This window comes from Myripristis murdjan, chromosome 22 (genome assembly GCF_902150065.1).
Source record: "Myripristis murdjan chromosome 22, fMyrMur1.1, whole genome shotgun sequence".
Classification (NCBI taxonomy): Eukaryota; Metazoa; Chordata; class Actinopteri; order Holocentriformes; family Holocentridae; genus Myripristis; species Myripristis murdjan.
The window spans coordinates 8,008,040-8,034,369 of NC_044001.1; the positions used below are offsets into that span (position 1 = coordinate 8,008,040).

Sequence of the window (26,330 nt, forward strand, 5' to 3'; positions counted from 1 at the left end):
CAGATCAAGGCCTTAAAGTAGCCCATCAGCACAGGTCAATGAAGATTTTCAGACATGAGTAACTCTCACCTAGAGCTAAAACCCCAGAAAACTAAAACTGTAAGCTGCAGTGCACAACTTCAGTCTGCTATAGAGAATGAATTGGGGGCTGAATGAATTGGGAGTGTGTGAACTCACTGTCAAAAAGCCCGTCAACGGCACAGGGTTCTGCATGTTTTTATCAATAGTGGACTGGGCAAAGACTCAATGCATCACTGCCTGTACTGTGTTTCATATGTGGCCATTCTTACAGTTGCATTGGAAAAAATATCTATATAATCCGCCTCCAGTTAAGAATCTGTTACTAGCCACTGGATACCTGGCTTGCTCCTGTGCTGACTGGGCATTTAAACAATCATGATGCAGTTGGAGGCAGAACAATCAGCCAACAACTTCTGACTAGACAGGCGAAGCCCCAGAGACACGACCAAAGGAAGAGGATGTTGACACTGCCACCACCTCCAATTACAATATAATACAGGCCTCAAGCATTTTGGGGAGAAAAAAAAACTCCTGGGGCAAACTGTATGCAAAATTAATACAATTATAATAAAAAGCCATTTAATTTAATTAGCAATTAATCAATAATGAATTATCACTAAGCCTCCCAGAGAGAAATCCAACAGCAGGAGAGTCTCTGACTCGTCTTTCTGTTGCAGTAGCCGTTTTCTTTGTGGATGGAGCCTGTGCATGGCAGGGAAATCAACTGGATCCGATTTTAATTACATAGTTCGGCACTATCATACAGAATCTTATTAGCCTGTTCAGATTCCCATGCTTGTTAAACCAAATATGTAATGCAAAAACAATCACCTTCCCGTGTGCAGGGAGGGGGGACGTGAAGAGACAGTGTGATCAGGTGCACACCCCTCCACTTCGTTCCTCATCCACTGTCCTCCCCACCTCTCCCCGTGTAATGCCATGATTAGTATGGAGAATATGGTTGGATGTTTTAATTAAGTTTTCTTATCTCCGTGAAAAGGGTGGAGGCAGGAAATATATTGAACAGTTTTCTCTGTATTGTAGGTCCTTTCACAGGCTCAATACCTGCAACCGCGGTGCATCGTATGATTGGAATTCAATGCTTGATCTTGCCTCTCTCATCAAAGTCCTCCATGCGTACAGTGATGATTAATGGATTATACTTGTAATCAACACACCAGGCCTGCTTTCGCTACCTATTGAGAGGAGCAGCACTCACAGGGGTGGTTTGGTGGCCGTAGCCCTGAAATTGAGTGGTTGCATTGATTCTGTGAGAGTAAAGCAACTTCACCTAAATCTATCTTTTTACTGCTGTATTCCTCCTCCCTGTTTTTTTTTTTTTTTTTTTTTTTTGTGCCACAGTGCACTTGACGGCGGTTGCGGCCTTGGATCAGTTTCATTAAAACGTCTGGCATGCAGCAGCAGAGAATCTGGAGCAGGGAGCGATACAGTAGCACAGGAGAATAGTGCTGCACTTGCACTTTGTGATTTGTATTTTCTCTCTCTTCCCCCCCCCACCTCCTTGCTGTGCTCGGCACTCTGCACATGCTGATAATTTGTAGGCTTGAGTTGCAACAACTTCAGTGGAAAAAAGAGACAGGCGGTGACGCGGCGAGAGAAGGGGGTGAGAGAGGGTGGAGTGGAGGTGAGGGCGTCGTGGGGGTCACCACACAGAGTTAACACTGACATCACCTGTGGGCGACGTCTGCTTACTGACAGCCGGTAATGAATAGCGAGGTCAAGAAATGAGAAAAGTGAAGAGTCCTCTCACATCAGGCTCTAAACACCTCAAGGCTGCAGAGTCATTTCCTGTCACCCATTGAGTTTGGGTTGGGTGTGTGTGACTGGGGTGGTGGTCAGGTACCGAGCAAAGCGTTAAGCCTCAAGCCCCCTGGGGCCTGGCAGTATAAAAGATGCATGGGGCAGAGGGAGGGATATAGCAATAAATTGAAATAGTGCTGGTTGTGACCAAGTAGGTACACTGCTGAGGAGGCGAGCACACTGCCGTCCCATCATGCATATGCAGCTGGAAAAGTCCTCAGATCCTTTACCTTGGTAAAAGTGCACAGGTATACACACGGGTACCTTAAGTAGCAATACCATAAAGGAAAAATACTCCATTAAAAGTTAAAGTCCTGCACTCAAAAACTACATGCATAAAAGTACTAGCAGTAGATTGTACTGAAGTATGACACTGTGAAGAATATTAAATTATCAATGCATTAACCTGTAAGGAGTATTTCAGTTTTGTAGCTTTAACTGCTGTGTGCACTGTTGCCTAGTTTAACAATGCATCATACAGTATTTGATATTTTGCATATAAAGCTTATTCTGCGAAGACACCAGTAATTACAACCATCAAATAAATGCAGTGCAGTAAAAAATAATAATTAAAAAAAATATCACTACAAGAAAATCTTCAAGTAAAGTGCCAGTACTGTAAGTGTAATTGCACTTGAGTAAATGTTACCACTTCTTTACATATGCATGCACTAGGTTGCTACGTGGCTGTATCCTGTCATGCCCGGAAGAGGAGATGGTGATGGTGATACCCCATTAACTGTGAATTCCTCTTAAATTTCCCCTTAAGCAGCTTAAAAGTTAGAAGAAAAAAAGAAAAAAAAAACATTTTTCAATATTGTACAACAATGTCACATCATTATTCTGTCTCTGCTGTTTGCAGCACTTCACCGAAACATCACACTTATATTGAGTGAAATATTCAGCAGCATTACATCCAACGGAAAATATCAAGATGTCTTGTGCATCAGTTTGTACACATTTCCCTGTAATTTAGCAGGACATGTTTGGTGTCTTCAGAAACCTCGGGATCTCCACTGGGATGTAAAACAAAGTTCTGTGGGTTTGAGCAAAGCTTGGCTGCACAGCATGGCTTTGTAATGACGAGCCCACCAATGAGACTGGAGTTGGAGCTGTGTGTGCCTTTTTACTACACAACCACACATGTGGGGAAATTCTCCTCAGATGAAATGCAGGCATTCCTTAAATATACAGCATGCAGATTGCAGAGAGCCTGGCACTAAGCTCTCACACTGTATGTACTTTTGGCTCAGAAATAATATCCATAGACCACACACACGCGCGCACACACACAGAGTATAGCCCCTCTATGGAGAGTGCCACTTCTGCAGCAGCAGCTATTGGAGCTGAGCATTCAGTGGTTCATTGGTCCGGAATGTATTTGCAGAGAGGAAGATGGGTGAGAGAGGAATACCCGCACTGACTCCATTACATCAGAGGCGGTGCACAGAGGAAGAGTAGGCTACCGGATTCCACACACTCATCTCCTCCTCTCCCCTGTGCCTCATGCTGCTGAATGAAAGCAGGAAAGGAGGAAGAGAGTCAGGAGGAGATGGAGGGATGGGAGGAACAGGGAAAGGCACAGATCAAGGCTCTGGAGGAGGAGGAGGAGGAGGAGGAGGAGGGGGTCAGCTCGTTTGAGCAGCACATCCTTCTGACCGCGCAGTCGTCGAGGGTCTTAGATTGTGTGCCGGCCGCCACTGCTGCTGCCCGGCCCTCTGCCCAGAGCCGCGTCACTATGGCAACGTGCGGCCCTGCCTCGGTCCTGGAGAGAGTGGAAGTGACGGCGGCGATCTGTGTGCGTTCCGTCTGGCTCATTATGTGGGGAATGAAGTGAAACAGCCAGGGGGTGCATTTGTTCTGCGTGGACTACCCCTCAGCTGCCAAGCGTCCGTCTATTTATAGAAATGGAATGGAGGGGGGGGGGGGGAAAGAAAAGAAAGGAAAAGAGAGAGAGAGAGAGAGAGAAAGAGAAGGAGAGAGAGAGAACCTAAATAAAATGAACACAGGGGCCATTTCCCTGCTCAGTTAGCTCACTCCCCCTCTCAATGCAGAACAAGGTTTGATTCCGTGGCTCGGTGTAAGTGGTGTTTAAGTGCGCCTGTAGGGGTGGTGAGGGCTGGAGTTGTGGTTCAAGAGTTCACTGTCATGCGGCGTTTGGAGTTATTTCCCATCTGAAACAAGGAATCGATGAAAATACAAACACCTGATGAGCTTACCATGCACACCGCTACTATAACATGACGGCTTAAAATAGTTTGTGCACAGGGATGGCGTGGCCTTTTTGATGGTGTACAGAGAGGGTGCACTCAAATATACAGCATGTTTGCAGATGTGTCGATAATAGATGAGATTTATTCAGTGAGGAGAGAACGATCGTTTTGGCAAAACTGCCATCTTGTAGTGAGAGCCGAAGAAGTGACTACATATGATATCCTTGTAGGTTTTCAAAGCTGGTCGCTGGGAATGCTTTAAATTATTAGAGAGAGGCGAGCGCTCTCATACATATTCCCGAGTATGGCCTTAACTGCTTTACCGGCTGGCTGTGCACCTGGAGACGATGCTGAGATGATTTATGCAATGTGAAAAAGCATATTTCAACGTGGAGGTAAATGATCATGTTACCGGTCTTAGTGAAACTTGCTTCTAATGAAATAATCCCAGTTGAAATTCAAATTCAGCCGGCCTGAAATGCATCTAGGGGAGGATGGGTCGGTTTTTTTTTTTTTTCTCTCTCTCTTTGGTCAAAGGCTATAAAGGCTGAACGACCCCAATGGTTTCCTCCACAGAGCGCTTCTACATCAGAGCTGTCACCCCGACCTGCCAGCAGCCGGCGAGATTCATCAAGAACCAACTTGGCTCCTGCTCCTCAGACTTCATTAGTCCTCCCAGTTGCGGAATGGCGTAGTAAATATTGAATTCGATTCCTTCTTTTCTTAGCCTTGTCCGATGAATATTTGATGCCGCTTTCGTGCATTTTCAGATGAAAAATTGAACAGCATGTTGAAGGGGGCGGGCCTTTTTCAAATTAGGACGCCGGCTCGTCATGCATCCTGACCGGGCGCGCATGATAGCCAGCCCCCGGAGTTGACCCATTTTGGCCTCTGACTGCGATGCCCATGGTGTGCCACTAAAATAGATCTGTAGTGTGTGTTGTAACATTGCTTTTGCTCCATCGCTCTCAAGTCTCCTTCACATGGATCATTTGAAGCCGCGTCTACGGAGAGAGCCTGTGAGGCTGTGTGGCCTTGCACAATTAGTTGGGTCACAGATGGTTCACCACACACACACACACACACACACACACACACAAACACACAGCCACATGATATACATTTGAGGGCGGCTTTCAAAGGAGAACTAAGTCAAATGAAAGAAGAGATTAACAAAGAGTAAACAAAGAGAGGAGGAACTGACAAGCTTCAGTTATCAGAGATGCCGTGGAGAGTAAACACACCTAAAATTCAGTTTCAACGCGTCTTTTTGGACTTTTCACGAACACAGAGTCATTTAAGGAAAGCAAACTTTGGTTCTTCTGAAAGTATGGCTGATGTGTTGTGATGATTGTCGACTGGAGGTCATGGTTTCCTCGCCTTGACACTTTGCCACCATGTCGCTGAATATCTCTCCGTAAACTGTGCCACTGTGTCGGTCCCTAAACCCCTTTTTTCCTGTCAGCGATTAAACCCTGTCACTTGCTTCCTCAAATTGGAGATTTTGATTTCGCCGCAGTGAACAGCTTGACATTGTTGAAATTTAACAGCCAAAACACACACACACACACACACAGTCACATCCACAGTCTCTCACAAAGACAGACAATGGATAAACTTTTTTCTTTTTTTTTCTTCTTTTTCTTTTTATTATGGATATTAGTTTCTGTAACTGTTGTTGCTTTATCTTGTGTCACTGCTCGGTCCTTGAGCTATTAGACCAGCGGCTCCATAACACAAAGTGCTTCATGTGCACATACATCCACAGACATAGTTTTCACACACACACACAAACACACGGTAAAAGTCTTGTGGTGACTTTTTTTTTTTTTTTTTATGATTTTTACTGGAGCTGAATGTTTGTTTTTCTGACTTCCTCACTGTGTGATATGGCACCTGTTATTCTCCTCCAAGTTAATAAAAGTATATCTCATCTCATCACATCTCATCACATGCCGTGTGCACTACAGGCCTGCATCTTTGAATATGAAAGACGGACACTAATAGACAAAGTCAGAGCAGATAACAGATCACAAGGCTTTCAAACATGTATAACGGAGCCTGACTGATTTGAATTTTGGGGCTGATACTGATTGTTATTTTAGATTTTTTATGTTTAAAAAAAAAAAAAACTAAAATACTTTTGTAGGAAGGAACTGTTAAATCTGATAATCAAACAGATATATATCATTAATAAAGATGTGTAATGGAGGCTTGATATTTTACAGTTGAGCAATAAACGTCTTAGCCCACACCACCATCTGCCCAGCTCCGATTCTGATTCAGGAGTCTGCTTGAAAAAAAAATGATTGGGCTCTGATATGTCAAGTTTGATGCCAAAATACTGACCGTTTTGTTAAAATTAGGGAGAAAACTCTGATGAATGTCTGTGATTCTTTTTTTTTTTTTTTTTTTTTAAAGGACAGACACAACAGACACAAAGACCTTCATGCAAGCTGTCCATTGTGCTGTACTGTATCTCAGCATTTGCTGATTTCCAATATCCTGTCACCTTGGGACAGGTTCATATACATAAACATGGAGGTTAAGCGTCCTTGCTCAAGGGCGTTTCAGTCGTATTGGATGCTGTCTGCACTGGGGATTGAGCCAGAAACCTTTGAACCACAAAGCATCGTCCTGTCCCAACTTCCCGCAAAGGTTTACTACCTGGTCTGTCGCTGCATTAAATCACACTTTACTGAGCGCTGCGGAGAAGCTGTCTCCTGACTTGCCCGTCTGGACGGAGAGGTCAGAGGTCAGGCTCAGCGACAGAGCAGCAGCAGCCCTGGCGCTGGAAGGGAATCGATGTCCTGCAGAAGGACACGGCGGCAGGGCGGATGCTTGTCGACACGGGGGTTTGAACCGAGGTGTGCTGGCTGAAGGACGCGCTCTCTAACCACGAGGCCACCCTGTCGTCTACAGCGAAACCTGCAGCGGATACAGAGCAGCGTAAGGGACACCCTCTGTGGTGCAGTTAGACCGGCTTGGCGGCTATCATCAAACTGCGTCCCTCTGACTTAGAGACAGCACTGTCCTCCCTGTAGTTTTGACTCTAAGACAGCGTATCTAATCAAAAACAGCCCAGAGGTTGCCTGCGGAGCATGCACAATAAATGTGTGATTCACCACTAACATTACAGATGTGCCAACAAGCGGCTGCTCTATATTTAGAAGCATCTACAGAAATAGCAGGGTGCGCCAGACATTTTTTTATTTAGACACAGCCCAGACCAAAAAGCCTCAGTTTGATCTGCTAATCCAGTGACAAAATTACTTGATTGCTGCTTTGTCATTCAGATCCGTCGGGTGGATTAGGGGCGATTGCCACTGCACGGCTGCTCAGCTCTGACACTCAGCCAACCAATGACAAAGCAACACAGTGAGCAAGGACCAGATTTGTACAACCTGCATTTGAAAAAAATATATATATAAAAAAAAAATAATAATCACATAAAAGCTGGAGCGCGTGTGCCACTGCCATAAATTCTAAACCTGAAATAAGAGCATCCATTTAAAGAGAAACCCCGGGTGTTAATGCACCACAAGAATCATGAAAATATAAAAAAAAATGTGCAGCTACAGTGTGTGGCTGCGCAGAATAAACGCAGCAAATGTATCCCGGGACATTTCCACACAGGCCCCTCCACCTGCAGTGTATTCACTTATGTATATGAAGTCATCCTGTAATTCAAAGTGAACGTGTTAAGCGGGTACGGTTCTGTCACTCACACAGCCGTTCTGTGTTTGTGCCAATCTTTAGACGTTGTGGCATACAGAGAAACTCATGTTCTTTTTGTTTGTAGGACAAGGAAGCAAAGGTAATACTATTTCCATAATAAACGTAATAAATCCACCGCATTGCAAAGTAATAACTGCCAGTGAAACAGATTACTGTCGGGACCTATAAAGCCCGAGGAAAGCCTGGACTGTTGTGTTATTTATTCCTGTATACTTGCAACTGGTAAATCAACGCAATATTGCTGTAAACAAAGACTCACCACATCCACAAGCCATTGTCAAAAACAAAAAGAAAGTAAAAAGTGTTTGGATCACAGGAACATAATTTATTGAGCTGTGGAAAGCACATATTGATGTATATATATCTCTCTTTTCTCGCCTTGTGTGTGGAGGGCACAGGGAGGTATGGTGCACCAGTACACAGATATGCCACCTACTGGTTATTTTTCATTACAGACTCTTGGTCATCAGTGCAGACGCCTACAAGTGATTGCATGCTTTTACAAATGAAACCATATGATCCGATGCATCCTCTCTCAAATTAAAACCAACCTCTAAGTTGTTTCAAAGTTTTAAGTTTAAATGTGATGTTATTTTCCCCCACTGGTCGGGGCTGAGTGTGTCACAACCGCGGCTGTAAAGTGCGTGTAAAGTCCGATGCCAGCCAAGACAAAACAAGTTGAGTCCATGCCCCGGAGTTGCAGCGTCCAAGATAATTGGGTCTCAGCGGTGCCTTCGCCACAGAGTCGGTCCGCTCCTGTCGTGCCTGCCCTGCCGCAGTGAGTGTGTGTGTGTAATCGGTTCAGCCTGGTATCCCTGGGCCTCAGTCCTCTTTGTTCTTCCTGGCGCGCTGCTGCTGCTGGTACTCCTTGGAGTCCTCCCAGGGACGAGGGCCGCGGATGTTCTTCCACTCCTCCAAGTTCACCTCCTTCAACTTCTGCAGAGCGAAAGTCACCGAGCGGAGAGGTAAGATTTTCACTTGAAGATGCCAAAAAAAAAAAAAAAAAAAAAAACTCAATATTTAAACCCTTCCGGCCCTAGATCAAGACGTATTTGAAAATTTTGAGTGTTTGTTTTTGACCTCCTTGGAGGGCCACACGGGCAGGGCTTTCCACATTAAATATAGGCCAGTAAAATGAATGTCACAAAGTTTAGAGAAATGCAAGAAACTGTTATAAACTTATTTTACGATTCCTCTCTTTTACAGCTTGCCTCACTCTGAAATGCCCAGATGCAGTAAACTCAGCCATCAGCTATACCAAGGTGCTAAGAATTAGGGTTCAACACATAAGGTAGTAACCAATAGATGATAATTTGTCCCGTGTTCAGTATCTTTACATTTTTTTACATTACACACATACAGTGATGTCCTGAGTAATTTATTCTTCACAATGTATAAAAAGATGAAAGAGCATTTACACAATAATGGGACACTTGAACACACACGCTGAAACACAGACTAATGAAATTGTTGACCCACATTACCTATTCAGTGGTCGGAGATGCTGAATAAATATCGAAATGAATCTCTAAAACATAAAAGAAGTTTCGTTGTCAGGTTTTATGTAGCTGTGGTCAGGGAGGGAACCTTCAGCAAATCAGTAGCGGACTTCAATCACTGACCGATATCTGATATTTAAAATGAGGCCAGCACTGATATAGATATATTGGTGTAAACACACTGAGAATTATCAGCTCATGCTATTCAGCCCAGCTCTGTAACATACAGGAGCAAACATGAGCTGCACAGGTCAAAAATGATGTCAGATAATGTAAAAAAATACAAATACATTCACCTTTTTACAATTCAAACCTACTCGCACAAATGAGTCTAGATATCTGAACAATCCAGCTTTCCTACAGATTGTCATCTTTTTTTTTCTGACACCCTATATCAAGGCACATTTTGTTTTCCAGCAACACTTCCTTGCTATCCGGTTGCCCCCCACCGGCGTCCTTCACCTGTCCCTGCTCACCTCGTACTCCTCCTCCAGGATGACTGCCTGCCTCTGGACGTTCACCTTGGCCTCCAGTGACGGATCCAGCTGAGAGAGAACGGAGAAGAGGTGAAGCGTGCACGGCGCTGACACACTCACACGTTCACAACACATGAGAAAATGAAAAAAACAAAACAAAAAAACAAAACAGGACAGGGAAAGAGAGAGAGGAAAAGGCAGAACGACAAAAATGTGGAAGGTTTTCCCTGTTCTGCATGAGATTCACGTGTGTTAGAACATCTCCCCCTGCTCTTCTTCAATTTCTTTGATGTATAAATGATGACGTCTGCAGGAGAGGGCAGGTAGCTGGCAGGTAAAGCCCTTAAGCATGTTTGAGAGAGATAAGCACTCAAGACTTTCTCCCCCTCATCGTCCACGTCTACCTTCTCTAAAACGTGGAGAGAGGATCCAATGTGCCCTGTTTATCCCGCCTTGTAACTTATTCTGATTGATTTGGCAAAACATCACAGGACCGGGCAGAAACCAAACGCTCTCTATGTCAGATGGTTGCGGAACAAGGACTCGGGTCCAGTGGAGCTCTCACAGTTTTAAAATTCAAATGGATTTTGCCCGAGAATAGGACAGAAATGAATCCCATTTTGAATCCATTACTTTTAATGAGGTCTAATGTTTCACTGCAATAATGCCACAATTACTCAAGTGACTGATGACTTTCATAATTTCATGATTGATTTTTAATTAGACCTATATTACTAGAGCAAAAGACAAAAAAACACAACAAAAAAATGACAGTGTAGCCTTCAGATGCAGCTACAAAACTACGATGAAATTAGTTTTGCAATTTGCAGCCTCCAGTCCACTGGAATTAATAGCCTCAGTAATTAGTATTGTACCCACTACAGAGGGATTATTAGCCTGACTTCAAGCACTCGCCTGAACCTACCAAAGAACAAACAGGGAATGTCGGAGGTGAGTAAAAAGTCCTGTGAAACCTGTACAGGGAGGTGGACAGCCTTAAAGGGGAAACTGATTTGATTCATTGGGGGAGAAAATGCAAACTGGATCGCTGGGTGACTTCTCAGCTCTCAGGCTGCAGTTTAATGACTTAACTGGGTCAGTATCTCAAAGGACAAAATAATGGAAACAGCAGGTTTTTTCCATGTAAGAGCGGTTTGGAGGATGCACTTCTACATATCACGTATTACATGTGTGCACATGCTGAGCTGAGCGGGGCCGTGTGTGTAAACCGCAGGGTTTGAGAGGAGGCTGGCCGAGCGGCGAGGAGCGAGGCTCAGTGCGCCGCGGGCCTCCTCAGGAGCGAGGGAGCAGCGTGGGGGCAGCTGCACGGAGCAGACCGGCACTGTGCCAGGGGCATGATGCCCCCCGCCCCCCCGAGCCGCTCGCACTCCAGTGCCGCCTCACATGGACAGTAATAAGAGAAGATGCCCTGCCATCTGGCTCCCACCCAGATGACATGTATCGGCATTTTCCACGGCGAAATGGCGCAAAACAGTCACTTCCCTCGCCCTCGCCCACCCTGCAGCCAGCTCATCAGATTGTAATGGCTTCTAATAAAGGGTCGGTCCTCTGTCATTTTAATGAATGGGCGCCGTCATTTTAATGAATTATTAGGGCTTGTTCTCACTTCTTGCTCTTGTACTGACTCACTCTAATCAGGTTAGCAAAGCCTGTCAGTGCCGTGTGCCTGCAGCGGCTTGGATACTTTCACTGAAAAGGCGGATCGAGGAAATAATCTCTGCATGATTCTGCGGCATGTTAAACAATTTAAGCCTAAATATTAAACAGGATGAACACTTCGGTTTGAGCAGTCTTCCCAGATGGCAAGACAGCTCCACATGTGTGCTATTTTTAAACTGCACCATCACTGCCTGGGCTCAGAGAGCAGAGTCGTGATTCTATGCAAGGTCTAACCACTAGGAGGCGTAGTTGCATACAAAACTTGCAGCTTTGACCCCTGTGGTTTTGACCACTGGTTGATCTGAGAATTCAAACTTCAGCTGCTGTTAACCTTTACCGTGAGCACGCTCCGGACAGGACAGGCAACATATGAATAAAATGTACACCTCTGCTGACTTTACCACACACCTTTCTTCTGATCTTCTGGGCATCATATCGGATTTGCGTGAACTCTCGAAGGCCAAAGGAACCTCCAACTATGAGCAACTGGAAGAACATGGAGAACATTAATACTGATGACACTGATGGCACTTTTCATTTAATTAAAAACCGCTTGGATGTTGGGATTAGGGCGATACCGACAAAATCAAATCAGGATCGGAATCAGAGATACTTTATTGATCCCTGAGGGGAAACTGGGTCAGTTGCAGTCAAATTCACAAAATTAAATCATGAGAAGTAGCAAGAAAAAAACTAAATATACAAACATGTGCCTTACAAATTGCAAAGAGTATGTGCATTACTTATAAACTGTACCAAAGTATGTGCATAATCAATAATATGTGCATTAATCCTACAAATTGCAGCAATAAATACAGGAATAACAAACTGAGCATATGCAAAAAAGGCATTCCTAAACACACCATATGTACACCGGGATATTGCACTGTGTAACTTTTGTATCACATCACCTCGATATTGATATTGTGACGATATTGTAAGGATGACTTGGTGCTTTTATGAGACATTACATATGAGATTTCTCATAAACAAGCATTAATAATTTGGATATTACAACCAAGCAGCTGGAGACAATTATTATAACAGCTGGCACAGTCTGATAAGCTCGGAAAACTGCATCCTTTGACAGTGATGCAGCCTTTAAAACCAGGAAAAGGCAACATTTATGCCACATCACAATATCTAAAATCCCAGATGATATCTTTATTGATATGATATTGATATATTGCCCGGCCGTGGTGCTTGTAGGAGGCTATTCTTTGGGTTAAGCAGCTTACAGTCATAATTTAAACATGACACAAGAGCATCATGATGTCTGGCTAAAAGGTAAAGACATTATCTATCTCATATTGTCAATCTTTATCAGATTATGATTCTGCTCCTGTCGCCTTGAGCAGTTTAAACGGTATTTTGCGCATATTTTTCAACCTAAGCCTCGATTTTATTTTTATTTGTATCTTATTGCAATCGAATAACTCACATGTACTACTTCAGAAAATGGTCAGACGACATTATTGTGAGGTTTTGAACACTAAAATCCTAAGTTAGCCTCATTATCAGAGGTAAAACCGATGAAAGGTGTTGACAAGTCTGGCTAGCCGCTGTTAGCTAATTAGCTTTGTTACCTAACACGAGTGTTTCGCGCTAAAATAACGTTAGTAAATTAAATCACTTACGAGCATCGGGACGCCATATCGGATTGTTTTGTTTTTCTGCAACGCTTTTAAAGAAATCATGACTCTTGTGTGCAGCTACGGCTCCATGTTAGTGATTAAGAAACGAGCAGGGTCACAGCAGCCGGGACGCGCTTCCTGAATGGGTCCGGCGCACTAAAACCTCCGGAATGCTGCGAACTCAGAATATTTAGTTCCGCTGTTTGAAGCTGTCGAGGATTAATCAAAGAATGTGATTGGACACACACGCACGCACGCACGCACACACGATAATATATTGTGTACGGAAAAAATATTATAGTGTATTAATAATAATCAAAATAAATTATTATTAGCCTATAATTATATTGGTTATCGTTATTTGTACAAGTAGTAGTATTGAATGCCACATTATAGTTAAGTATATACTCATTAATGGTTCAAAAATGTTAGATTGATAAAAGATAACCATTAGCATACTAAAGTTAAGGGAAAAATGTCCTATTTTTTTTTTTTTTTTTTAGGATAATTCAATTTGCATTCTCCTCTCCTTTTAATCTTTTCACTCTCTCTCTCTCACACACGCACACACACACTCAGTCATCCTTATGAGGACCTTTGACTGACTACATTGTAAAAACGGGGACTGATCAATCACTTCGCAAAGATATTGTCATCCAGAATGTCCATATTTCCAGCGGGATGCAGGTAGAAGCCGCAGCACTCGAGGTCCAGATGTCTTCCTGCATCAGATGCTCTGCTGATGTAATCGCTGATGAACTCCTGAGTACCAAACTCATCAGGATGTGAACCAGATATTCACCTGATATTATAGCTCTTATATGTCTTATATGTCTGTTTCCTGCTATATGTTGTAGAATTGGTATGGAGTTGTCTTATAATTTCAGGTAGCTTGTACTTTGGTCCACCATTACCAGTTTTTGCTCTTGAATTATGAAGCTTTCTGTTCTGCATTTCCTAAAAACAGCACTGACAGTTTTTTTCTTTTTTTTTTTTTTTTTTGGTGACAGCACACATATCATATGCAATTATTATAGTGACACAAAAATATTTATTATGTGTGTTGTTTGCTGCTCTGTTGACCTAGACGTTTAATTTTATAGCTTTTTTTTTTTTTTTTTTTAACTTATTGTGAGTCATCCTCATGTCTGTGCAAATCTCTTAAAACATACTTAATCCCAATGGCAAACAGAGAATAAGAGGAGAAAGTATTGCAATTTTTCTTTATTACAATTTTCGTCTCTTATTTTCAATCAGGTGAAGAAAAATACCTTTTTTTGTTCTGTATAATAAAATATGTTAACTTTATTCATTTTATGAAGAAAAAAACAATGACAACAAGAAAATAAAAACAGGAACAAACATTTTCTCTCTCCCTCTTTGTAAACCTGGAGAGCTGCTGCATTGCGTGGGAAGCAAATACAACGGAGACAGAGTGTGAGGGAGCGGTGAGGAGGCCGGAGAGGTGGGAGGAGGAGGAGGAGGAGGAGGAGGAGGAGCGGGCGGAGACGGGATTATGACAAAAAAGATAAGGCCAGAGACGTACAAAATGAGCGCAGTAGGACAGGAGTGTGGTGCCGGGGCGGTCGGAGGGTGTGGCGGTGGTGAGAGCAGGTAGGCTGGTGGTCCCGGGTCAGGACGCCTGACGTGGGGCTCAGAGGTCGCTCTCTCCGTACAGCGCGGTGGAGAAGGACATGTAGTCGAGGGCTCCGGGCACGCCGTCCGGCCCGGTGTACGGCGCCATGCGGGCGATGCAGTACTCCGCCTGGTCTGGGGGCAACTCCCTGCGCAGCTCGTCGGCCAGGATGTAGTTCTGATTGGGACGAGAAAAATCGAATGTTATAAAAAATATATTTATTATGACATTTATTATGACACTTTTTTAATATATATATATAATGTAAAAGACATGACCAACAGGCGACTTCCATTACTGAATCCTTCATTATTAGTGGTCGTGATCAAACATGGGTCTGCAAGTGTGAATCAATAGTTGTTGTAGTTTATATTGTGGGGTGGGTGTCACAATGTCTAAGTATTTTTCTATGATGTTTTCTTATGCTGTGTTGTCTGTGATGTTTTTATGCTCTGTTTTTTTTCTGTCGTTGCTGTATTCTGTATTTATTTTTACTGTAAGGCGACCTTGAGTGCCATGAAAGGCGCCATAACAAATAAAATGTATTATTATTATTATTATTTGTCAGTAGGCTCAGTGCAGAGGCAGAGTTGGTGGTGAGATGAAGCAAAATGTCCTTATATAATAGGAAAGTAGTTGCAAGGCTGTGATTTTAGGGTTAGATTAGATTTGGGATTATATTAAAGGAATAGTTCACCCAAAAACTACATATTTTGTATCATTTCACCACACATTGTCTTGAATGTCCGACAACTTTGACAAACAGCAGCAAAAAGGATGTCCAAGTCTTCATTATGTCAGATTCAGCAGACGTTTTCATATTTATATTTTCATATTTGTAAGTCACAGATTGACTCCATTCTAATAGAAATGTCTGGAGTGCAATTAAAGCTTATTTCGTCTGACATTCAGGACAACTTGGGAAAGTGCATGATGCAAAAGTTCGGGGTGAGGTATTCCTTTAACCATCTCTGTTGGATATGACCTGACGTGGTGTGACTGGGGCCTCGGCGGCGTTACAAGGTGACTCTGTACCTTATCCCCTGCCAGGACTTTGAAGGAGGCCATGACCTGGTCGGCGGTGTCCGTGTCGGCAGTCTCGCGGGACATAAAGTCGATGAAGGCCTGGAAGGTGACGATGCCCAGCCGGTTGGGATCCACTATGCTCATGATGCGTGAGAACTCGGCTTCCCCCTGAGGGCAACAGAGAGGATCTGTGAAACTCAGTCGCCATGGAGACAGTCCCCACGGCAACACGCTGAAAACACAGCGAAGTGAGCTTTTGCATACAGAGAGGCTATAAACTCGGTTTCTTCACTGTACAATATGTGCTCATATTACTCAAGTGAGTAGTAGTAGTGGTTAACCTGAGGCACTGCTGTGTGCAAATCTCCAATTTGCATAATCATTAATATTAATGCAGTGTTTTAATAGTGATCTATGGGAAATATACTCTAATTTCAAAACATGCACTGTGGTAGTGGTAATATTAACCCTTGAGTGACCTATATTTTTTCAACTCAAAATAAGACATACTTATCTTGCTCTATCTATCCTCATCACCAGTTCCAGCTGATTTCATTACGTCAGTATAAAATGTAAACTTCCATTCACACACATTAAAACTGAGTGCATTCAGAGTTAAGACGTGAGGCATTTGTGGGATGGTGTTCATGGCTTTACCAGGTTGTAACCCATGGAGATAAGGCAGGTTTTGAAGTCTTCAGCATCCATCATTCCTGTTCTCTTCTACAAGGTCAGCGATGGACAAACGAAACCAGGAGGAGGAGAAGATATATAGAGGAGGAGGAGGAGCAGGGGCAGCGGAGGGAAAGCATAGGAAGAATAAAGAATGAGCACAGAGCGGAGTTTGGAAGGAGTGCCGCAACGATCCACGATATGGATGTCGCAAGATGTGGGAAATCACAAAGGAAGTTTATAAGGAGGGAGAAAAGGCCGGAAATAGAGGGGCAGGGGGGAGTAGGATGGAAATATAAAAGGGGGGAAAGTGGAAAAAAAAGGGAAAAAAAGAAAGAAAACAAAACAGTTAAACCTTTCTGTCCGCAGGAGTGTGGCTGCGGTTAAGTACCTGTGCATCGTTGGCGATATCGAAGCCCAGGCTGATCAGGCAGGCCTTGAACTCCTCCGCGCCCAGAGTGCCCGAGTGGTCCTGGGGTGTGGGAGGCCAGTGCCAGGCGAGGCGTCGGGGGGCCACAGGCCATGCAGCACACATACAGGGGGTGTCAGTGACGGTGAGGGGGTGGGAGGGAGGGGGAGGAGGGGCAGGTGAGGAGGTGGTTGGAGGGGAAGGGAGGAGGGTGTACCATGCACAGGGGAGAAGAGGGGGTGAGGGAGGTGAGGGGAGAGGGCCATGCACGAGAGATAGAAAACAACAGAGAACACAGTGCATCATCATTAGGATCTGGCAGGTGAACACACGGTGGCAGCAGTGCTGCCATGCTGGGCGAGGGCATTCAGAGGCGTTAATGTGCAGTGTGGCAGGCAGACTACAGGGTCTGGTGGTGAGGTTATTCATACCGCTGATGGCACATGTACTTGACAACACAAAATACACCGGATTCATCTGGCACTTTACTCAGATGCAAACGTATCTCTTTGCCTTTTTTTTTTTTTTTTTTTTTGTGCAGGCAAAAGTCGGGGTGAATGCTCGATGTCACATTCTTTACTCATTTCTTTCACTCAAATCTGCTGCTTTTCTTGAAAAAACCTTGATGACTAGAATTTCTGTGCTACTCATTTTCACATCCATTGATGCGGTTCTTTGGTTTGTTACACCTTTCCCTAACATCCCACCTACAAATGTCAGAGAGAGGAGCTGAAAAGCCTTGAGGGGGGCGTCATCCTGATGAAATATGAAACCGAGAAGCGCGTTCGGTGCCACGGTTTGCTTCCTGTGGGCACCGATCATGGACTGGGGATATTGATTAACAATAGGGCGGCTCTGGAAGAAAGCATGATGTAATGCTGGAGTCTACAGGAAGTCGGCGGGAGAGACTGCGAGGGAGTGGGGGGCTAAATAAAAACTCATCCATAATTGGTGCTGTTCCTGACACAGGGAACCTGAATGTAAACACTAAGCTCTGGAGTGTCAAAGCTAAGCCGGGGGGGCCAAGAGAGGCAGGTAGTTATAGAAACAACCGTGATCGGAGGTTTGCAACCATCAATGGAAAGCTTTTTTGTTGCTATGCAGAATTCACTACTGTGCTATTATTGGTAAAGCCTAAACTAGAATCTCAGTTGTTGCTACAAGGTCAACCCACCAGTCCCTTTTGCACTGTAAGTCCTAATTCTATATAATATAAAAAGCATGCATTGATTGTAACTCTTAACAAAGGAGGAATTTACCTGAGCTTTTGAAGTGAAATGATCTTTTTTTTTTTTTTTTTAAGTCCCTCTTCAACCAAGCAGTAAGGTCACTACACATCCTGATGCATTAGACACACATACTGTTCATTCAACACTGCAATAAATCTCCATCTTAACAAGTCGTTTCGTATCATATTCAGTCTTAAATTCTCATTTTTCTTCGTTCAAGTGGAAAAAAAAATCCATTATTTCATCTCACTGGCAGATTTTCTTTACTTTTAGATTTAAAACTGAATATGAGGCTAAATGACTCGTTGAGATGGAGATTTTTTGCGGTGGACATGTTCTCTGGTTAAAAGCTTGTTAATGGATCGTTGTTAGCCACACCTCGGGCAGCATGACAGGACGTGAACGGTCTCAGACCCGCAGCGATATGCTCTCACCTCAACCTCTTTGCCTTGTCGCTGTTTTCTAAACGTGCAGAAAACAAACTCATGTGACTGCAGTCGGCATCATCCACCGTCAAACACAAACTCCCCTTCACATGTGGCTCCCACGCTGCAGCATGTCTAACCCCCCCTACATCTGCCTGGGCGAACAGCCTCCTCTCCCCGCCTGCCGCTGTGTCTGCACAGTGACTCGGTGCTACTGACCCTGTCAAAGTGATTGAAGGAGGCCCGGAACTCGTTCATCTGGTCCTGGCTGATGCCCTTGGCATCTCGCGTCAAGATCTGGTTCTCAATCTCGTTGATGGTGCGGGCGATGGTGGTGAGTAGCTGCTCCCAGCCCACACGGATGTGCTGCAGAGAGACAGAGAGGGAGAGAGAGGGAGGGAGACCAAGGAAGAGCGAGTTCAAGGAGGGTTAACAGGTGGAAAGAGAGACTGAAAGAGTCCCAGAGGGATCAGTTTCAGTTTCAGGTAGGCTTCAAACCTCTGTCTAAATAATTTGTTGTGTTTGTTAAAGTTTGCATGAGTACAAGACGGGTGAGATTTACTACATCGGGACGATCTGGACTGTGTCGCTCAGCGTCTTCAGCACCACGAGCACGCAAAATCTGCCTTTGGTGGGTTAACTGATACCAGCCGGCAACTTGTGGAGTGTTTTTTTTTTTTTTTTTTTTTTTTTTTTAAGTTGGCCAGCTCAGTTACAAACAATCTTTCATTTTCAAACATTGTTCCTGCGGGCTCCTGTACATTTAATTTGACACGAGCAAATCAAATCAAAGCGAACAAAACAATCTGGATCATATTGGCTGCTGATTGGCTACCTGCCACACGGCTCTAGACATCATGTTCCTCCGCTGTGTGGATGTTTACCGAGCCTAAATACTGTTGAAGCCTAATGTTACTTCCATGTGGGAAAATATCTCAACACACGGTATGAGGCTAATAAAAGGGGGGAAAAAATAAAACAGAGACAAAAAAAAAATGACTGTTTGTACAAATAAAGAATGTGGATTGCTTTACAGAGGACTTGATTCTATACACAAAATAGCTCTGAATAGAAATGAGGTGGTGTAAATCGATGAAAAATTTAAATTCACGATTTGGGCCAGTAAAAAGTATTTTTCTATTCTTCAGTTTAGCTGATAGGAAAACTATTGATTTTGACATAATTTTCTGTAATGCCTAACCGCCGCTAATTATGAACCCAAACCATCTGGAAACCCATGCACACTAAAACAAACCATAAAAAGTATTTTCAAAAACTACTAGTCCCGGGTCGATTATCACATTAATCATAAATGCACTGACTGTGACTGGACTTTGCAGAAACCTCATCAGGAGATGCGTTTCACTTTGTTCTCATGTCGCGTGTTCAATCAAATTTATCAATCAAATTTTATTTATATAGCACCTTTCAAACAAATGCATGATATTCAAGGTGCTTTACATCTTGATTGACAAATAAGCATAAAATAAGAAGTGAAAGGACAAGGAGACCGATGCACGCTCATAAAATATGGTTAATTAAAAAAAAAAAAACAAAAAAAAAACCTGAATAAATATGTTGTGATTGTTAATGTGTAAGACTCTTTTTTTTTTTTTTTTTTTTTTACCTCCATGGTGTAGTTGGTGTGCTTGTTGTCGAAGATGAGGGCTTCCTGAATGAGCTGGTGGTCTCCCTCCAGCTGGTCGATCTTTGGCTTGTAGTTGACGATGCTCTTCTCGTACTGGCGGAGGTGCGTCAGCTGGTCCTCCAGGGTGCCGTGCATCTCGATGGAGATGCGGCCGATCTCCTGCACCGAGGCACAAACACCCGCTGATGAGAATGAGAATGACCCCCCTCGGGACTCGATGCGAACACACACACACACTTCTGAAAACCCGCAACAACTTAATGCTTTCTCACTCTGGGGTCTTAAGGTATTTCTTTATCTCCCGTCTCTCTGTCACACAACATCATTCCAGGGATGTCGGCTTTTCAGGAGATTAGAAAAACAGCCTTGACCGCCATGTGGCCTTTGATCGCATCAGGCTGGAGTTTGAAAAGGCTTTATCGAACCAAAAATGGTAGAAATATCTCAACTCGAAGATGATGTAACCCTTCAACCGAGGAGAAAACATGAAAATCACCAAAACTAGAGTCAGAGAGTTCTCACATGGCAGTGGTTACATATTGAAGGTATTTTTTAGTCTTTATTGTATATATTTAGTCTTTATTGTACATACTTCTGCATCTATTCTATTCTATTTAATTTTATTTTATGTTTCTATTGATGCTGCTGTAACATAAGAATTTCCCAGTTTGGGATCAATAAAGTAAATCTATCTATCTATCTATCTATCTCGTCTGAACACTACAGCTGTGACACCCGCAGTGCTTATGACTGGCTGCTTGAAATGTTGATGATTTAGAAATTTAAATTTTAAGTTTCTCTGGATCAGCGGTAGAAGGAGAGCCAGAGTGTGTTTCTCAAATAGAAATGCTTTTACTCGGCTCATGTTTTACTAAAGTAGAAGTGAATGAACTGGTGTAAAAAAATCAACTTTACCATAATCATAAAAGTAGCTCATGTATCTAAACCTACTGATTTACTTTTTACTTTTTGTTTCAGGTGATCTTTTCCATTACTTCTAAAAGGACAAAAGTGCAGAGTTCAAAATAGATTCTTCTAATCAAATGACGTGGAAATTACAACAAAAAGCGCACAAACAAAGTAAAGACATGCTACACTTCTCTTTGCTGACAGACTATGAATATCCCTGCGAATAATTTCACAGTTTGTTCTGGTCTTTTGTTTTGGTCTTGAAGCTGTGACCGGCGATGAGACTGACCTCCATCTTGGTCTGGATCCAGGGCCCGATGACGTTGGCCTGGTTGGCAAACTGTCTGCGCAGGCGCTCGTTGTTCTGCTGCCGGGCGTGCTCCTCGATCAGGGCCTGGTCGCGCTGCGGCACCAGCTGCCGGACCTGCACAGAGGAATCATGGGAAAGCGAAAGGGGTTAACGCCGGTTCAGGTGATCCCGATGAAGAAGGAGAGATCACACCGAACGGCGAGGCAGGATTCCTAACATTCCTTGCCGATTTTTCTGACCTACATAAACTTGATGTTTTTTTACTTGAACAAACTTTTCAACACGCTGCAGATTCAGAGAGCTTATTTTTTATTCTGTTTCATTGTGAGTGAGAAGGAAACATGAGCATGAAGGAAAATATGTGATCCTGACAAACTTCCATGACTTGCTCCAAGAAATTATTAAATTTCCTGACTTTCCTTATCTGGAAGAGATTTTTCCAGAATAATTCCAAGAATAACTTTCCAAGAAATTCCATGACCCGCAGGAGTCTGTCTCAGGATCCTGCTCCTGTATTATACAGTTAAATTAAAAATATTTTTTCTGCCCTGTCTTTATTCTTTACAAGCGTCCTTCGATCACACATAAATGTTTCTGTAACTCAGGGTGATTTAGTCTGCTGTCTGGACGCTGCGGCCTTGACTCGTCACACTGGTTTGTTTGGGATTCAAGATTCACGACTTTACTGCCACGGAGTTTGTTAAATTGTGCTCAGACGCACAAGGTTACAGCCGCAGACAAGAAAACATGGCATGACAGAAAAACACCCATCTTTTACCCCACAGAAGGTGCTGTATAAAGTGAGAGGTGCTTATTAAATGGATAAATACCACTCAAAAGAGACGAAAAATATGAAATAGACTGTCAGTATGATATTTCCAATGTAGGAAATTATGTTTATTCCACTGCTGCATTCACTGAATGCTACTTTGGATAAAACTGTGCCGTCTAATATAGAAAATTAGAAAAATGTGAATGCAAGTGGTGCAGAATGGAAGGGCTACACTCTGTATTAACCTTTAAAAATGGATTTTGTCTCGTCTTAACCTTTTTTCCCAAACTTTTCCTTTTCAGTGCCCAATGGAAATCTCCACTGAGAACCCTTTCTGGCCTCAGGCGAGGGCCTCAGAGGACGTTGTCCAGTTTGATTCCCTGACCACACTGCAAAAACTCAAAATCTTACCAAGAATATTTGTCTTATTTCAAGTCAAAATGTCTTATTTCTAGTCAAAATATCTCATTACACTTATAATATAAGACATGATCATCTCAGAAGTAACTTGTTTTTAGACAATTTTCACTTGAAACAAGTGAAAATTTGCTTGTTTCATTGGCAAAATTTGTTTCTTGTTTCAAGCTAATTTTCACTTGTTTCAAGTCAATTTTCACTTGAAACTAGTGAAAATTGTTACTTCTGAGGTGATCATGTCTTATTTTAAGTGTAATGAGATATTTTGACTAGAAATAAGACATTTTGACTTGAAATAAGACAAATATTCTTGGTAAGATTTTGAGTTTTTGCAGTGCAGCTGGTAGGATGTTATCAAAAATGGTTGCCCATTCCCTAGTCACACTACCACTGAGGTGCTCTGGAGCGAGGCACTAAACCCCCAGTTCCTCTGTTGCGGCTGCTCTGAGGTGAAAATGTGTGTGTGGTTGTGAGAGTGTGAAGCAGGAAGCTGCTGGAAGAGTTTATGCGTGCTCAGTCCATCCTCCTCGCGTAAACAACGCTTAACAAACACCTCAAAGTGTATTTTCTTGTTCACGGTGATTCTCATTACCTTGTCCCATTTGGCGTTAATCTCCTGGGGGTTGATGGTGGTGTAGGGGTTGGTGCCGGCCATATTGACGTGATAGGTCTGGACAATCTTGGCGATCTCATTGTGGATGCCCAGGATGGCCTGGCGCTCCTTGTCCGCCTCCGGGAGCGTGGCTTTGAACTGCTCGTGGGCTGTGCTTAATCCCTGAGACGCAAAATACAAAAAATTATAACACATCGTCAAAAATACAGCCTTTTTAACTTGCGAGTGTAAAAGAGAGTTGCCTTTCTTCCTTCAAAGCAGACTCTACCCTTGACTCTGATGCCCAACTTTTTTTTTTTTTTTTTTTTTTTTTTTATTGCAATCGTTTTTGAAAGTATCTGCTGGAGCGCGAGGCAAGGACACAGTCTGGTTTTCTCTCTCTCAAAGTCTCCCTGACAGCGAATCGGGTGAGCAGTTGTTTATTTGAAAAAAAATCACAAGGCCGGCTCTATTTTGAGTGAGCGTGTTGTATAAATTAAAAAGAGGACAAACAAGAAACTGCACAAATTAAACAAGCGCTATTTAAACATTTTTTTAAATGTGTACATAGTGTCGTTTTTACACTTCCATAACATCATGTCAAACTGAATCCTTTTCTTTCCTGCACATCACACCTTTGCACTTGAATTTTTGGCGACATACGGTTACATAACTCCACAACTTTTTTTTTATTGCTTTTATTATGTCATTTTTAGTATTTTTACTCACTTTTTCCCCAGAGGGATCATTTAAGTTTAACCTTTTCTCATCATGATATCGACCTCACCTGGATCTCTTCTATGGTGTGGACGATGAAAGTGTCCTGCAGGTCCTCCATGGCGCCCTCCATCCAGTTGTTGAACGGAGCCGCTCTTTTGGCAAACTCAAGGTAGAGCTGGTCAATGGTTTCCAGCAGCTTCTCGGTTCTCTGTTAAACACACACAAAAAAACAGCGTTCCCACATTCACTTGTTTTGTCGGTGACTGTTTTCTGGCTTGCTTGGAGACATTCAAGCTCTCCACATTGGCACGTTTTGTGGACAGACGCGCCATTAAGTCAAAATTAGACATCACAGAAGCCTCGTGTTTACTCACCATCGTGTGAAGTTGAAGCAATTAGGAGTGAAATCATTCACGTTAAAACTGCAGTTTATGTCACAGCAAATCATCACAGGGTGCTCCTCAGGACGTTAAGTGATCGGTCGAGACATACTGACTCATTTGGGTGGTGTATTTTAGATTAAAGATTAAAGCACTTTGGAGGGCATTTGTTCATTTTCAAAAACTTGTAAGGCCTGGTTTTACTTTTCTCAAATCCACAAACTTTCAAGGACTTCCAAGGCCCGTGGGAGCCCTGAACAACAAACAGTGCCTTCACAGCCTCTAACGGAGCAGGAGACTACTTTCATCTCTACATGTGTAATTATTTCTGCACGAAGAAGAGCACAGGGACTTTGTAAACTCGCATAACAAAGTGGATGATTAATTAGAAATTTGACTCCTCGTTTTTTTTTTTTTTTTCGTTCAGGAGAAAACAGTGTCTCTCTCCTGACCCGTCTCACCTGCAAAGCCTCGCTGCGTTTCTGGGTCAGGGCTCCCAAGGCGTCCCACTGGTCACAAATCCTCTGGCAGCGAGCGTTTACACTGGGAGAGTCGTAGTAGTCCAGCTCGCTGGAGCACAAACAGGCAGAGAGATTCATTATCATCACCTGCAACTGGGCTGTTTCAGAAAGTGACATTTAATACCATTTCATACCATTCTGAGGTCAATTTGAACACAATTTAAGACAGATTTTTGGCCACATCATATGTTTTCTTATCCAAATTAACATTACAGGTAAGTACAAAGGTAAATATTGTATGTATATGTTAACTAGATGATTCTATGAGCTGTTATAACAGTTTCCTTTAGGTTATATAGAAAAGTCATACAGTTATAAATCGCCCAGTAATTTCCCAGTATCCAAGTATAAATGCACTATTAGGTTCAGCCTAGCCTACAAGAGTTTTAGCCTATATATTGACTTTTTACGCCTAATATTTGAGTTGAATTGAAGTCACTTTGAGACTATTTAAGGACCTCCACACACCCGGCTACTTGTGTGTTTTGTTGCGTCTCTTGATTCAGTTTAATCTCATCTGATTCTTGTATTTTTGATGTTTTTTTTTTTTTTTTTTTTTTTTTTTTTGCTTCTTTTGTTTGTGATTAAATGTTCTTTCAAGCCACTTCAGGTGTCACTGTCTCATATGGACTATTTCTTTCTTTTTCTTTTCTTTTTTTTTTTTTTTTTTTACTGTTTAATCACTTTTGAGTGCAAACAGAGTGGCTCTAAGCGAGAGAGAGTAGCTGAAAACACCCACAGAGAGAGAGAGAGAGAGAGGGGTGGTCAAAACAGCAATGGAAGAACAGAGACGTCGCAAATGGAAAGGGGAAATAATCAGTTTGTTTATCTGAGTGAATCAAACGTCCTTGATGTGGCATTTATTCACAAAGTATTTACACAGAATGTACAATAGGATGTTTCCATTGTGTTGGATAAGTTTTACTGGTCACCCTGAACACATCCTGCTCTATTGTAATCTTTATCTTTCCACAAACGCTCTCCTCTGTCACCAGCCTGCATCACACGCAGACCAGCCAGGTCTGCAGCCCAGCTCCTGGCCTCTTACTTTAACTCCTGTGCGATGGCTGCGATCTGCTCCACGCGGTCCTGGTGCGCGGCCAGGTCGCTCTCAAAGGCCTCGTGTTTCTTCAGCAGGGCCTTGATCTCCGACAGAGAGGCCGTCTCGTAGTCCCGGTGCTGCAGCATTTCCTCCTTTCCTGCAGGGGGAGCCAGAGAGAGAGAGAACAGTGAAGTTAAGATTAAATGAAATAATCTCAAATTTGTCAACATTGCCATTTGTCTGGACAAAGTTCAAATGAAAGAAAATCAAGACAGTAAGATCAAGCACATAAAAAATGTAATTCAGGAATTTTTAACTTTTGTAAACTTCATCACCAAAAAGAAGAATGTAAAGGAAACAGCTTCCAGGGGCTCCTCAGAAAAATGAGGAATAGTTTCATTCCACAAGTTAATTTACTAGAAATTTAATCTCAACACTTTGAAACTATCTGTCAGTGTTCAAGTATAGCATCTAAATAATTTAATACTTAACCCAAATCAAAATATCTTCTCATTACCCGTGAGCAAAATCTCTTCAGAT

The 26,330-nt window shown here is 42.9% G+C and overlaps 2 protein-coding genes across 5 annotated transcripts in view; both read right to left on the reverse strand.

The window, feature by feature from the left end:
- Positions 1-5,699: 5,699 nt before the first annotated feature.
- Positions 5,700-13,252, reverse strand: cox16 (cytochrome c oxidase assembly factor COX16). The gene is made up of 4 exons (XM_030044063.1): positions 13,086-13,252; positions 11,857-11,934; positions 9,769-9,837; positions 5,700-8,729 (listed from the first exon to the last, which is right to left on the reverse strand). Exons 1-4 carry the CDS (start codon positions 13,143-13,145, stop codon positions 8,616-8,618), a joined length of 321 nt encoding a protein of 106 aa, XP_029899923.1. The 5' UTR covers positions 13,146-13,252; the 3' UTR covers positions 5,700-8,615.
- A 1,047-nt stretch (positions 13,253-14,299) lies between these two features.
- Positions 14,300-26,330, reverse strand: part of actn1 (actinin, alpha 1) — a 54,863-nt gene continuing 42,832 nt past the window's right edge. Inside the window, exons 12-22 of one of the 4 annotated variants that reach the window (XM_030044021.1) lie at positions 25,797-25,947; positions 24,689-24,797; positions 23,915-24,055; positions 23,128-23,310; positions 21,326-21,460; positions 20,107-20,286; positions 18,699-18,845; positions 16,808-16,888; positions 16,402-16,467; positions 15,754-15,912; positions 14,300-14,895 (exon numbers count right to left, since the gene is read on the reverse strand). In XM_030044021.1, the coding sequence (XP_029899881.1) occupies positions 14,737-14,895; positions 15,754-15,912; positions 16,402-16,467; positions 16,808-16,888; positions 18,699-18,845; positions 20,107-20,286; positions 21,326-21,460; positions 23,128-23,310; positions 23,915-24,055; positions 24,689-24,797; positions 25,797-25,947 (1,511 nt within the window). In that variant the 3' untranslated portion in view covers positions 14,300-14,736. The remainder of the gene's footprint in view (positions 14,896-15,753; positions 15,913-16,401; positions 16,468-16,807; positions 16,889-18,698; positions 18,846-20,106; positions 20,287-21,325; positions 21,461-23,127; positions 23,311-23,914; positions 24,056-24,688; positions 24,798-25,796; positions 25,948-26,330) is intronic. The other 3 variants (XM_030044022.1, XM_030044019.1, XM_030044020.1) reach the window with 3 other exon arrangements.

Bases quoted from the DNA above. Each gene is read 5' to 3' on its own strand.
- cox16 (XM_030044063.1), bottom strand. From the start codon at position 13,145: ATGATTTCTTTAAAAGCGTTGCAGAAAAACAAAACAATCCGATATGGC. The intron at 11,935-13,085 runs GTAAGTGATTTA...ATGTTCTTCCAG, and splicing joins GATATGGCGTCCCGATGCTC to TTGCTCATAGTTGGAGGTTC. The intron at 8,730-9,768 runs GTGAGCAGGGAC...TTCGCTCTGCAG, and splicing joins TCCTGGAGGAGGAGTACGAG to AAGTTGAAGGAGGTGAACTT.